The sequence below is a fragment of the Protopterus annectens genome, chromosome 17.part0 (assembly GCF_019279795.1).
Source record: "Protopterus annectens isolate FY-2018-M chromosome 17.part0, PAN1.0, whole genome shotgun sequence".
Taxonomy (NCBI): Eukaryota; Metazoa; Chordata; order Ceratodontiformes; family Protopteridae; genus Protopterus; species Protopterus annectens.
In genome coordinates this window covers 58,487,533-58,503,095 of record NC_056751.1, presented here as the reverse complement: position 1 = coordinate 58,503,095, position 15,563 = coordinate 58,487,533, and the positions used below count along the sequence as shown (strand labels likewise).

General features: G+C 39.4%; 1 protein-coding gene across 2 annotated transcripts in view; it reads right to left on the bottom strand.

Annotated features, from left to right (window-relative positions):
- The window catches only part of RBPMS (RNA binding protein, mRNA processing factor), a 1,623,413-nt gene that overhangs the window by 185,016 nt on the left and 1,422,834 nt on the right, over nt 1-15,563 (bottom strand). Inside the window, exon 6 of one of the 2 annotated variants that reach the window (XM_044059084.1) lies at nt 7,870-8,000. The exons of the other annotated variant lie outside the window; for it this stretch is intronic. Within the exon in view, the coding sequence (XP_043915019.1) occupies nt 7,870-8,000 (131 nt within the window). The remainder of the gene's footprint in view (nt 1-7,869; nt 8,001-15,563) is intronic. 2 annotated transcript variants of the gene reach the window in all.

Here is a 15,563-nt window from a genome sequence, read left to right as displayed (position 1 = left end):
ATACAAACAAGGCAATCCAAACACCTCATCAGCATAATCCAACACCTAACAACCATACTTCTATCTGGAGATATACACCCGAACCCAGGCCCAAACACCACTTCCTCTACATCTAAATCCATCCTACTAGCTTCTCTAAATGCCCAAAGCATAGCTAACAAAATCCCCACCCTCCATGCCTGGCTTCACCACAACAAACCTGACATCTTAGCTATCTCTGAAACTTGGTTAAAACCTCATATAAAAGATGCTGAAATAGTACCACCAAACTACTCTATCATCAGAAAAGTCAGGACCCACAAAAAGGGTGGTGGGGTAGCTCTACTCAATTCATCCACCCTATCCATTACTCCCTATAACAAACCCATTCCTCACTTCTCCAATACAGAATTAGTATTAGCTCTATTTCAATTAAATAAACACAAACACATATGCATAGCCTCACTTTACATCCCCCTGGAGACAATATATTAGTACTTGAGGATATCCTATCCTGGCTTTCCACCAATATCAGTAATGAAGCTATTATCATGGGAGACACAAATATTAATTGGTCTTCCATTCACTCCCCTACACACCCCCTAAACATCAACCTATATAAGTACTCTCAGCTCATCAACCTCACTACCAGGCCCTCTAAAGACTTCTCCAGTGGCAGTACCCTAGACTGGATCTTAGTCTCTTACCCCCACTACTACACTGATAGTGGAACTCTTCCTGATTCCCTCAGTGACCACCTTCCCATTTTCACTAGATGTCTTCCTGCTCCATTACAAGTAACTCATAATTACATAAGCACTCGCTACCTAAAAAACTTCAACCCAATAACCTTCTCAGACTTCCTAAAATCAATAAATTGGAACCCCCTAAAAACTCTACCCCTGGATAATGCTGTTGCACACTTCAATACAACTTTCCTAAAACTGCTTGATAGTTTTGCCCCCATAAAAACCAAAATAATAAAAAACACACTAACTGCCATGCGACTTAGAGACAAAACCTGGGCATGTTACCAAAGAAACAAAACTCCCACCACCCTTAATGAATTCAAAACACTTCACAATACAGTTAAAAAGCTTATCACAGCAGATCGACAGAATTACTTCTCCTTACTCCAAAACAACCATAAAACCAATCCTCAAAAATTCTGGAACGACATCACTACCCTCCTAAGACCTGGCTCAGCAGAAAACCCAAGCCCAGACTCACATGCACTAGATATAGATCTGGCCACCCAATTCAACTCTTTTTTCATAGACTCTATTTCCAAACTAACCTCATCCTTCTCTAATAACACCTCATCCCCTACTTCTGTATCCCCCCTCTTCTCTCCCCCTTCATCTCCAGTCTCTCAACTCCCACCATTCTCCATAAAACCCATTCCTACTTCTACCATAAGAAAACTCCTGCAAAAGCTAAAACCATGCACCAATGCCCTCGATAAAGTTCCCTCATCTTTCCTCAGCATAGCTGCTGAAGCTATTGCCTTCCCCATCAGCATCCTAATCAATCGCTCTATCCAAGAAGATCTTGTACCCGAACTCTGGGACAGGGCTTTTATCATTCCCTTTCACAAAGGAGGCAATAATAACAATATTACTAACTTTCATCCCATTGCCATCCTCTCTCCTATATCAAAACTCCTAGAGAAATGTATCCATCTTCAACGCCTTCCCTATCTCTTAGATAATAACTTACTAACTTTCACACAACATGGATTCAGACCCAGTCACAGCACCATGACTACCCTCCTTACCTTCCTGGAAACTGTAAATAAAGCCAGAGATTCTGACTCTACTATATCTACCCTCCTTCTTGACCTCTCTAAGGCCTTCGATACTATCTCTCACAACCTTCTCCTAACTAAACTATCTAACCTAAACCTATTCCCTTCCTCTCTCAATTGGTTCACCAGCTATCTCTCCAACAGGCAACAAGCTGTCAAGTGGAAAAAAAGCCATCTCCTCTTTCCTTAACACACTCACTGGTGTCCCCCAGGGCTCCATTTTGGGTCCTCTCCTCTTCAATATATTCATAAATGATTTCTTCCACTCAATTCCTCATGCTAAACTTATTCAATATGCAGATGATTCCACAATTATCTGTGCAGCCACATCCATCCCCGCTCTCTTAAAACTGACTCAAGACACTTTCTCTACCACAGAACAGTGGATGAAGGACAATCATCTAGCACTCAATGCATCCAAAACCAAACTTATGGCATTTACCCCCTCAAAAACCAACACAATCGATAGAAAACTATTCTCCATCACTAGCCAGAATAACACACCTCTTGAACTGGTATCTGAAACCAAATTACTAAGAGTCCAGATTGATGACCAGCTTAAATTCAATAGCCACCTACAATTAAACATAAAAAAAAAAAACACCAAAAACTTGGCATGCTCTACCGACACAATCGATTCCTTACTACATCTACTAAGCTCACTCTCGCTACTACATTTCTCATCCCTTCCCTCCTTTATGATGCCCCTCTCCTAACAAACCTACAATCATCTCTCAAAACAAAACTGTCCTCTTGTATAATAAAATTAACAAATTTGCCACTAGCCACAAATCATCTACTCATCACTGTGCATCTCTCCACAAACTTAACTGGCTAGAGCTTCCCAACTATCTCTCCTATACTCAGCTCACTTTTGCTCACAAACTCATTTTTCATCCCTCCCTCTGTCCCTCCCTCAGCTCTACCTTTAAAATGCACCTGCCACAAAGACTCCTAAGATCTAATAACCAAAACCTAATAGAGCTGTACAAACCCCTTCACTCTCCAGGACAAAACCTCCTGTCCTTTGCCCTGGCATGCCTATGGAACTCCCTTCCTCCCTCCATCCGTATCACCACCAACCTCCCTGCTTTTAAAAAATCACTGCACTCACATCTAACATCCTCATGGGAATGCTCCTGCTCCCACCCCTCATAGCCTATTCTCCACTTCCTACAGGCAACTATATCATATATTACCAGACACTAAATAATAAGCCAACTGTAACAATCTCTTATAATTCTCTAATCCTACTATTCCACTCAAGAAACTATATATTTACTACAGCAGTGCTTTGTTTTTTCTACAAAATTTAACCTAAAAATTTTTATTGCACCTGCTTAAATCTTGGTTTTCTACAAAATGAAACCTAAAAATTGCATTGTAACTGCTTAATCTTTGATTTGTCTTGAACCCACAAATGACTGAAATTGTAAACTGCTGTAAGCTTTTTGTTACCATTGTTTTGAAGCTTTGTCTTTAACCTACAAATGATTGAAATTGTAAACTGCTGTAATCTTTTTGTAACCTTTGTTTTGGAGCTTTTCTCCCCAGGACTCCATTGAAAACGGGTTCTTATTGGCCCAATGGACTATCCTGGTTAACCAACTGCAAATAAATAAATAAATAAATAATGTGTGTCACAAGAAAGGCAATCTGGAACATGGTCCTGTACGGAGAAATAAGCTGATATCTTTATCTGGAACATGGTCCTGTGAGGAGAAAGAAGCTGATATCTTTATCTGGAACATGGTCCTGTGAGGAGAAAGAAGCTGATATCTTTTAAAATACATCTCGCTCGGATGTAGGAAAGTACAAGGAGAAGTACTTCAGTTTACGCCTGCCTGTGAGGTACTGTATGGAGAAGGTACTTCAGGTTATCCTTGCCTGTGAGGAGGCACAAGGAGAATTTTAATAGAACCTAGCTCATATGAGGTCTCTGTTAAGCACCATTTATTTATTTTAGTGAGCTATTAGGTCAGAAAATTGAGAAGAGGAGATACTGTGTCTGACTGTAAAGAAACACTGCATGTGTCCTAAATAATATAAACCCTGAACTGTATGAATATTTATCAGCAAAATAATTTATTATGAAACTGCAGCTGACGGTGTACTTCAGCAACTTTCGTGCAAGCTGCATTTTTTTTCCCTTTTTGTTGAACTTTCCTGTAAATACATACGAACTTCAGACTGCAAAGCTGGCTCCGATGACTTATTTAATCATTACAAACAAAAACATTTGTTACAGGGTTTACTGCACATCAACATGGAGTTCTGGCAAGTGAATGCCAGCAAGTCATAATAATGACAATCTAACCTAGGAATCTATAAGGCTCTGACACTGTTTATACATTAAATTGAATGAGGACATGGGTTATAACCTCATTTTGTAGAGAAGACAGAACATGAGAATAAGATAAGAAACAGAGGGGCAGAAGGCAGCAAATGTTGCAAGTATTATCAGACAGGGCATCAATAACCTCAAAGGATCTGCACAGTTTTGTACTGGGCTCTGTTATATAGTGATAGAGAGAGAATAATGGATTAGTGATCTCTACTAATCTTAACCAAGTGGGTAAACAGATGACAAGTAGTACTTAAGGAATGCAGTGCCATGCAGTTCAGGTGTGGAGAGAAGCCACAGTGCTGGAAGTACAGGCTAGAAGTAGTTTGTTTAGAGTAGACTGAGGAGGATGAACATCTCAGAGTTAGAGTAAGGACCCCAGACTGTGTAACATAACATGCTAAGACTGGGCTACAGTGGAAACAATAGGATGCTGGGGTGCACTGTAAGAGGAACAGACACCAGGGAAGCAGATGTTCTTCTACTTTACAGGGTGCACCTGAAATACTGCACAGTGTTCTGAGAGGGTTTCAGAGATAATAACATTGTACTGTTGCAGAGCATACGGATGGTGATGGTGGAGCGGTGGATTAAAATAGATGATGTGATGAAGATGGGAGAGAGGGAACAGGGAGATATGACAGAGACTCATTACACTATCAGAGTAAAGATGGGGTAAGTTAGAAGGAATGAAAAATGTGGAAGCACATGGAAGATGGAAACTCAAGTCTAGCTTTAACAAAATACTTTTTCTACAGAAAAAAGTTGGGTCTTACAGAGGTACTGATGGAATGTAAGTCAGTATGGGGACTGGTGTGAACCTAAGATGAGTAGAAAACGGGGAAGACAAAGAATTAATCAACCCTGGACACAACCATGTATCAAGGAATTCTTACAGAATGCATTTTTACAGACCTGACTCGAGCCTTTGACACAACTAGTCAGTTCTTGCCTTGGTAGTAATTATTAGTTACTTCATACTTCATATTATGGTGCAACACCTGTTTAAAACTCAGGTCCTTCACAGTTTAAATATAAGACTGTAACTTGCCCTTGCTAAGTGTCCAGTGGAGTACCACAGGGACCCAAACATGGAACCCTACTTCTCTCCATCTTTATAAATTTTGTATCAACAGTAGAATCAGCATTACAGCCAGTACTTTAGTCTGATGACATGATGCCTGGTGTCAGAGCCATGGCCTCAAGCTCAATGCCAAAAAGTGCATTGTCATCCCCTTTGGTAAAAACTCTGTACCCATGAACTACCACATATGCAGAAGTCTACTTAACATCGAATGTGTGATAAGAGACCTTGGGACCCAGGTGGACAGTAGTCTCTCCTTTGATTATCACATTGCCACAGTAGTCAGGAAGTCCTTCTACGTGGCACGCCTCATCACAAAAGAGTTCTCATCCAGGATAAAAGAGGTCATTGTTCCCCCTCTACTCGACACTCATTAGACCCATTATAGACTGCAACGCCCCTTTTGGAATGTACCTCACAAGACATCTGCAGCAGCTGGAAAGGCCCCAGAAGTACCTCACAAAGAGAATTACTGGCCTCAAACAGATGCCCTACACTGACCGTCTCAAAAAACTCCAGCTTTACTCCGTAGCATATCACCTGCTCCGAGGTGATCTCTGCCTAACATATAAAGCTATGTCAAACCCAGAGCTGTTGGACATGGTGCACCTAAAGAAAACCCAATCCCTCTGAGCTACATGCTCTAGGGACCTAAACCTTGTCACCACAATAAACAGGACATGCTGGAGGGATACTTCCTGTCCCACAGACTTCCCATACCCTGGAATAAGCTACCCATCTATGTCAAGCAAAGTTCCTCATTAGCACTCTTCAAGAAAAATCTTGATGAGTGGATGGGAAATAGGAAATACACCCCGGGGATCACTTCTGTGGCTCTGCTCGACAGGGGCACAGGAAAATATCTTTCTTGGGTAGCGTAAGCCAGGAAACCTTGTTGGCTAGGCTTACTTAGGCCCTTGGGCCGATAGCCTAGTATCTACCTATGAACCTATGAATCCATAACAAATCTGCTGTTGCCCCAGGCAACAATGGGTGTTCACCATCAAACTACTGTGTTCACTCCTCACTGTTCTGCTTTAAAACAATGCAACAGAGTTTGCCTTTCAACCATTCTGTTGTACAGCTGGATGAAAGAGCACATGGTTAGTTTGCATTAGCTGTGTCTCCAGAGTGCTACTTTTGCATGTGGTACAAGCCAGCAAAGCTGCTGTAGCACTATTTGCTTGAATCTCCATTCCATTGTAGTGCTACAGCAGTCTTTGAATTGTACTGAGCAATCCTGCAAGAAATAGGATTGTGCAGTGAGCCAAGTGTTTCTCCATACCCCACTATTTCTAAGTGCAAATACATTACAAATATTCACAGAACAGTAATCTACACTCTTCACTTCCATTCACCAATACAAAGGTTAAATGCAGTACTCACAGATTAAAAAACAGACAAGAAGATTTTAGATATTTTTTAACAACTTGCCTGGAAGATGTTAATCATCAAAGTGCAGCTATTTTACTAATGTAGATAAGAACAATGCTGAGATATGAAGACTGCAGTGTACTGACATTTTTTATGTGTGCTTGTTTGGCTGTTTTAAGATATTACGTATGTGCTACATGGTGATATAATACTGCTGAAGACATCCCTTAAAAGCAGATACTAAACTTCTACAATGTTTTACATATGCTACTTGTACTGTAATACACTGACTCTATAATTCTTAAAAATTGTATTAGAAGCCATGAACTGTAATTAAATCCAAACAGCATTACCAAGTGATGACAAACATATGCTTGTTGCACTGCTAATGTGATTAAAACAACTGAACTTTCTGCATATAACCAAACAGCCAAACTGTAACAAATGCACGAGTACACTTTATAACTTTTACTTTGAAGTATATCTAGGTTGTGGCTGAAAACAGTCCATATGGATTAACCCAATTACATGGCAAACAATCTGTTTAGGATTAACGGGATATATTCTGGTCCTCTGAACTTCAGCCAGTTTAAGTTAAATTCCACATAAAAAGAGCAGACATGCAAGTTCCTGTAGTCTCCCGACACAAGTGAATGACAACCTTTACTCCTCTTCTCCCTCTGTCATTGAATTTGAATGGTGGTGTTTGGCACTTCTCTTTAAGTTATACTGGTAATAACTCTAATAGAAATATATTGTTGCCTTTCTAACCAAAATAATTACAAGTCAAACTCAGGATTAAATGGTACAAAGTTAATAAACAACTGCATTCACAGACAAAAATGAAAGTTTCATCAAGCGAATGATCTCATCCTGTCTGAGCAATATGCCCTCAAAAAGAAACTATGCGTTAAAATTAATTAGAATAAGGAACACAGAAGAGGCAATGAAGGCCACATGGACTAATCTCCCCAGATCCATCCTTATGATCAGTTACAGTACTTGAGTGTTTATCACAACTGTAAACATTTCAAGCTTCTTTAATAATATACCACAATAAAAGAGGAGAGCTAATTAAAACACAGAAGTCCCTTGCCATTGTCTGTGCTTAGTGCAGTCAGGAAAGTCTAAGCCAGAATTCACCATGAACCTCAAAGTGGAACCAAGAATGAACCAAGAACAAGGCAGAGGTTAGTGGTACCGTGTTGTATGTGGTGCAGGATCAGACCTGACAGTGCTAGTGAATCAGAAGGTGAGCTGGTGGCGTTTTGCACTGATTACCTGGGCATGCAGTGAAGCGGGATAGGTAAAAGCAGGAGGAGGTAGAGCAGGTGCTAACTCCGCTGTGTACAGAGGGTATGGCGCCCACACCTCAGGGCTACTGGGATAAAGTGCTGGTACTGTGAGCTCATCTGCAAGAAAAGAATAAGGACACAATTAACAAATGAAACCATCACTCTGAGAAAATACTCACTCTAACTGAATATTCAGCCATTATTACTTATAAGAATGTCTGCTAGGCATTAAAAGTAATTTTTCACTTCTTACAGTTACCTCTAGGATTCATAACAACCTTTCTACAATCATAGAAAAGAATCACTTCAGAGTTTTCAAAATTACTGTAGACACATGCATATATGCCATGCATAATAAGCTGTGCTGAAAGGCTCTCACACTGAAACAAACCCCACTCCATTTACAAGAAGCATGCAGTTGTGTAAACATCACACTCTTGATTCATACAGCAATGTGGCAACATGCACTGGCAGAGTGCATTTTGCACCAGTTAAACATGTGACAAGAAAGCAATGAGATGGCCTCTTAGTCAGCCATGCAAATATGTTAGCATCAAAAATAGCTGCACTGACAGCAATGAACAAGTTCAATGGGAGAACCACACAATTACGAAACACAGCACCACAACCATGTTATTCAGCATAAAAGCAGTACTGTCCTAACTTTATTTCCATATCAACAAACACAATCAGGTGTACCTAGCAACATACATAAAACAGGAACTTATCACTTTTGAATGAAAAGGGTACCACACTTTGCATTTTTAATTTAACCACTTCTTTACCAATATCTTACAGTAACATATTGGCAACCACGTACAACTAGACAAAAATAAGTGTTTAAGCATGGACTGCAATTCTTATAAAATTTATATAAATAGTGTTTTGGAGTGCCCTATGACTCTCTGATAAAAGAACAATGTCTAATGGAGCATACCCACAATTTAGCATCCAGTCTGAGAAGAATCTTTCCCAGTGTTAAACACTAAGAAACTACTTTTCATTTCACACTCATTACACTTAGAATTCATCGATACTTTGAAGACTTTTTTGTACACTTACTGACAAAATGGTATAGCTGTGGCATGTTCTAAGCATGCTCTTTGGAAAGGTACTCCAACAGACTAAGCAATACAATATTAGACAAGTATACAACCCAGGCATGCGTATGCATGTGCAAGTGTGTGTGTGTGTGTGTGTGTGTGTGTGTGTGTGTGTGTGTGTGTGTGTGAGAAACACTCCTTTGCGCTTTGCTGTTTATGAGAAGATACATTAGTGGTTATATGAATCAACATTAAATAAAATCTTAGATTTCTCAGTGTTGGGAAAGGTGACAGAGATGAATGTCTTATGTCACACCAGTCAGTAAGGTAATGACACTAGAAACTTTGTGAAAAGGAGGTTTTGTCACACTCAGAAGCATCTTAGCATACACCATACCTTTGAACTGTACAGATTTTTTGCAGAATGTCCAGATTTTTGCAGCATATTTTTGGTCCATTTTTCATAAAATTGTGGTTTTCTAGCAAATCCTTGGCAAATTATTTAAGACTGAAATCAGAAAATAATGACAGACATTTGAGTTTCAGACTTCATGCCCTTCAGAAAGTTCATGGTAATGCAAAACCTGTTGTACTATCTACTTTCTAAGTCTGTAAGAGCAATAGTCAAAAATTGTCCCTATTTTTAGGCCTTTGTCCCCCCCATTATTTATGGCTTTGACCAGATTTCCTGCTCTGAGAGGTTGAGAGGTATGACATACACTAACGGTGATAATCTTGTTACTTAATGGATGACCTTATGGAAACTGATATTTCCTTACAACCTTAGCTAAAATGCAGAGTGAATGTACTTAACTAGATTTTTATTGAATGAATACTGTCCCCTTTTTAAGGAAGATCTCAGGTGTAACTAGAACAACTTTGACTAGGACATCTTCAGCAACTAATTAAAGAATGTGAAACACGCATACGCTATATAATGTCAGGTGGCATAATTTTTCTATTTGGGAAGTTATGGTAAACAGATTTATTCACTTTCTTAACTAAGTGACAACAGTCATAGATTTCAGGAGGAGCTGTGGATAATGGCTACTTACATACTGATTTTAGTTAAATTCCTGGCAGAAAAACTGGAAAAGGATATGTTAGACAGAGATGATAAGACTAAATTTTGACCCAACTGAGTGACAGAGCACAGATGAAACAATAATAAATGGAATCTATTCTGATGACAGAAAGATGGTGAATGGACTGCTACGGGGGGGGGTGAACCTCATCTAGACCTCTTTCTTGTTTTTATTAGTGGCACTGCGCAGGGTCTAGATCAGTCTGCATGAAGTGGAAAAGATGACGTGCTTATAAAATCAGGAGGCATTGTCTAGACCATGCACTGGGAATGAGCTGAAGGGTACTGTTCTGGAATCAACTCATCACAGACTATCAGGCAAAACCAGAATGTGTTCTGTTGTTGAAGCTAGCAGGACTATGGAACAATTAGTCACAAAATATATTAACAGTGCAAATATACTTATGCTGTCTACCTATACACAAGAGAAGACAAAAGTATTCATTTCTGTGTGAGGGAAAGGTTAATGAAGCCATAAAGCATAGGAAGCCCAGCCAGTTGGTAAATTTACTGAACACACACACACGCGCACACACACACACACACACACACACACACACACACACACACACACACACACACACACACACACACACACACACACACTCAGACTCTTGTGAGTTGCCTGTACTGAAACCAGAAGAGAAGTTTGTAACTGACTTTGTTTGAAGGACAATCACTTTCATGACTAAAGAAAAGGCAGTGACAATATTATTCATGGTTGTGTCATCTACCTATATGTAAACATAGAAGAACACACGAAAGAGGGACAGGCATTAAGTGGAACTAGATCAACTCAGTTTAAGACAGAGCACTGTGGAACTGTGGATTGGATGGTAGATGGTAGTAACCTAACAGCATCAAGCTGAACCAGCCGAGAGACAACATTTAAAGTGAAGCTGAATCAACAAACACAGAGAACCCTGCAAATTTCAGTCATATACAAGAAAGGTGAACATTTGAAAGATAACTTCCATTAAATTAACAATAGACGTTAAACAATAACAACTTATTCTATGAGCTGATCTAAGGGGAAGACACTTTTTAATGGTACTCCAGTCATTTTACTTGAAATGTCTTACTAAGGCTTTCTTAATGTGGGTACTCAGAATATGCACCACATTACTGTCTGCAATAAAAAACTCTCCACCCTAATATCAGTTCAGAGCAAGTCTAGCCAGATGGCCTAAATGAGGCTAACTACAGCTTAGACAAACAGCTTTATGTTTACTCAGTTTCTAAGCTTACGCACATACTCTTTCTTTTGTTCAGGGTTGGTGGGCTGGTTACACAGTAGTGGACTCTTGACCATTTTGTATATGTAACTGTCTGCACTGCAGCTATTTTGTGTTTTGCATTTTTTTTCACTTTCATACATTGCACCAGGCTGTAGCTGAAAAAAAAAGTCTTGTATGCTTACTCCATTTATTTGCTTATTTGTTAACGAGATAGATGGTGTGGTCCAAGGACATCTTCTCATAACTGCTGGAACAATACCATGAGGTGAGTGCACCCCCCCCTCCACACACACACACACACACACACACACACACACACACACACACACACACACACACACACACACACACACATGCGCACGCACACATGCACGCACACACACACACACACACACATGCGCACGCACACATGCACGCACACACACAGTTACTTTAAACAGGCAAAGAAATGTGCCCTGTCTAACCAAAGTAAATAAACAAAATAAATAAATAAATAACTAAAACCCTCAAAAATTTGCAACAGACATCTTGTGTATCTGCATCCTTTTGGTTAGCTAAAGTGAGCCAGTGTTGCTGTTTTCTTGCTACCAAGTACAGATACAGATTGCATGTTCACGGATTCACAGGTTCATAGGTTTATTCTAAACTAGTAGTATGTCAAACATTATAGGTCTCTCCAGCAATGTCATAAAAGAAAAGCTCTTGAAGGTATGATAATATTTCTGAATTAATTTGAGAGATATAGACAGAACACTTTCAGAGTGGATTATGCTAGAGAGAAGGGAGTAGGGAGAAGATGGAGAAAGGGCAGGAAAAGAGAATGAGAAAAGGAATAGGGAGGCATGAGATGTGACAATGTTTGTTTTGGCATAGTTACAAGCATGTAGCCAGTGACTCCTGGGATACATTTAAGAGATCTTCATCCATTCATCTAACTGAAGTTTGGAAGTTGCTAAGGTTTTACACTAACACATAGGAGAAGCTAGTTCATAGGTAAGGGAGGTGCTGAGTGATGAATCAAAACTTGTAGATTTCCAGTCATAAAGCTAGGTATTAGAAATGGGTATTAACTAAGGACATAAAGCTAGGTACTAGGAATGGGTATTAACTAAGGACATAAAGCTAGGTATTAGGAATGGGTATTAACTAAGGACATAAAGCTAGGTATTAGGAATGGGTATTAACTAAGGACATTTTCTTTTTCAGGAAAGAGAAGTCACAGAGAGTAGGGTATGACAGCTTAGAAGGTGAGGTGCAGATCACCTTGAAGGAGTCTATAGGCCACAGAAAATAAGGGCATGGTCTTTAGTCTAAATAAAAGCAATTCTTCAAACCTTGGATTCTTTTGGTTATAAAGTGTTATAGTCTTTCTAGCTGGGGAGTTGTTTAGAGCTATACACACCAATTAGAGAATTGTATTCTAGGATGGGGAGAATGAGGGGACAGTGAAGGAGAATTATGACACAGTAGGATCTGGATGAGAATCTGCAACAGATGAGATGAGATGATTTATTTTCTGACAGTTGAGAATGGCTCATTTTCTTTGTAAGTTTTTAATTCCATGATCACAGTGTCAGTCTTACATTGAATTTCATTTATGTGATTCTGTGCAGGAGAAGTAGTTTTACCAAAGGTAGCTGTACTACATTTCCTTGAATTTAGGGTGAGGCTGCAATGACAGTACTAGTTATTACTGTGAACAAGGCCTTTCTGAAGTATGAGTGAATGTGTGGGAGAGCTTAGGATTATCCCTAGCTTGTGATCTTCTAGGAATTTAGTTATCCAAAGGTTGCTTGAATTTGTCCATACTTCAGAGAAATAAATTCCAAACTGGAGAGGGCCTCAGTCAGAATATTGAAGGAAACCACTAGTTACATTTCCTTTTTTTCCTCAGGGTACTATTTATTGCATTCTTTTTTGGCAGCCTGAAGTTGACATGGTTTAGCTTATTTATGACACCAGAGTAGGGAATACAGTATTAGCAAAACGTCCTTTATCTTGGGGTTTGGTGACGTTTTTAAAATAACCTAAGTAAGTTTGGAAAGCATGATTTATGCTTGACAAAACCAAACTGTAAAGGGTCTAGAGTCTGAAAACCTTGAATATTCTTATCAGTGCAGGGGGGAGGCTGCTCCTATGAAAGGTGATATTATGGCATTTCACAATTCTTTAAATGCATATCCTTTGGACTTTGACTGAAGATGTTTAAGAGATATTTGGGCAACTGATAATTTAAGCATTCCAGTAAGCACTTGGGTATGTTGTCTGGTCCTATGGATTTTTATTTTATTTTACTTTTCTGTTTTAGATAGAAAAGTTCAAACTTGGACAATATTAATGACAGGTGGTTTGGCCTGAGTTAGTATGGAGTGGAACCAGAAGGTATTGTAGGAAGAGTGAAATTAAAGATGAATTTATTAACTTAGGTATTAGCTAAGAATTCTGGGATGGAGTGGATAGTACCATCTATACTGAGTTCAGAACCCAGGAGAGTATTACTACAGACATTACAAACATAGCTAAAAAGGCCTTATAGTTGGCCTTAGTGTCAGTGGCTGTCTGGTAGTTGTGTGCAGCCTTTGTACATCTCATACTATTCTTGAGGTGCTTACTAATGTGTTTATGTTTTTCTTTATAAGCCAGGAGGGGCAATATTTATATAAAGCTAGTAGCTTACATTTCTTGTTATGTAATTTGTTGATTCTACTATTAGAACAGGTTAGACAATAAATTTACAGGTGTGCATAATTTGGAAGGGGACAGCTTTCTCTATACAGAGATTTAATATGTTAAAAAAGTACTTGGTTCGGGCTGTGGGTGGCGATGATTGGGAATTTATGGTAACTGGATCATTTATGCATTTCAAAAAGGTCAATAAAATCTAATAGTTTGGTTTTGCTGAAGCCCCTGAATGTAGATGGACCCTTGAGACTAGAGAGGCTGGTCTTTGAGGCAGATGGTGATGGATAAATAGTCTGATTTAACTAGGGAAGGGAACAGTTGTAGGTTTTCCTACCTGGGAGCTGCACTTTGGCCAAAGTAGTAAGAGGACTGAATCCAATCCACACTAGACCATCAGTGACCACCAGCTATATGTACTTGCTTATCTGGGAGAAGCTTGCCATGTTTACTGCATTAATATATTGCTGGTGATACACTACCTCCCAGAGACTGATGCTCCATTTCCCAAGCTGGTCTATGAAGAATCTTTATTATTTTGAAACTTTTGCTTTGGATGTACACTGTTTGGAATTTTTGAAAGAACAATGGACTGATGCTGAAAAGGAATTGGACTTTTATTATCTGACATTTAGATTTGGCTTTTGCTTTGCAGGCATTAAGATATCTAAAAAAGAACAAGATATCTAGCTTTCCTAAAGTCGTGTCTCTGTTACAATATGCACGGCACATAACCAGACTTATTCCATAGATTGTCTGCTGGGGATTCAGGTCTATGACTGAAGGGATAACATCCTGCAGCTGTACAGGCATAACCCATCTAATCTTTCTGAACAACTGGTTTGAACTAATTTGTAGTAGAGGCTTTACTTCAAAACTAGAAAAAGAAATGCATAGTCCCATGAATGCAGCTGAACCTCCCACCCCCACCTATACACACCCAGTATCCCAGGAACAGATTGTACAAGTACAAATTCAACATCTTCCTGCCACCATTTTAGATTAACATGTAAAACTGTCATTGTTCAAACAGTTCACAATAATCTCTGTGAGATGGAAGCCAGCAACCTTTGGATCTCTGCCTCTCTGACGTGTGGGAGCCCAGACAAGAATAAATATCTGCATGTGACAATGAAATGCTACAGCAGTGTTAAATCAGGGACAGAACATTCCTTATACTTCTGTGGGTGGGCAATATTGATACTATTTTTTTTTCTCTTTTTCCACCCTAGCTGTCCTTCTGACTTGTCTGTGGAGCAGCTACTCAACCAAATTCCTCCAGGCTGGGACCATATTCCGGACCTTAGCATCCAGCAATCCCCGGACTTCTCATGTACTTTCAAGCCAGCTCTGAACATTTTCAGAGTGGCTTCAACATCCTTTCCTTTATCTTGTTTAGTAGGTCACTTAGTATTCTATCTCAGTCTGGCCTTCAGCACCTTAACATCTTCCAACCTATTTGCTAGTCCTACTTTGGTCAGTATTTCACTTATTCTAAAAGTGGTAGAAATGAAATAAAATAATACAATAGGAACTACAGGATCATGCTTTAGGAAGACTGTGATCTTAAGATAAGAAAAACATTTGCTGTTCTACTGTGGTTCTTGTGTATCATGCGGGCACCCATGGAATGTTA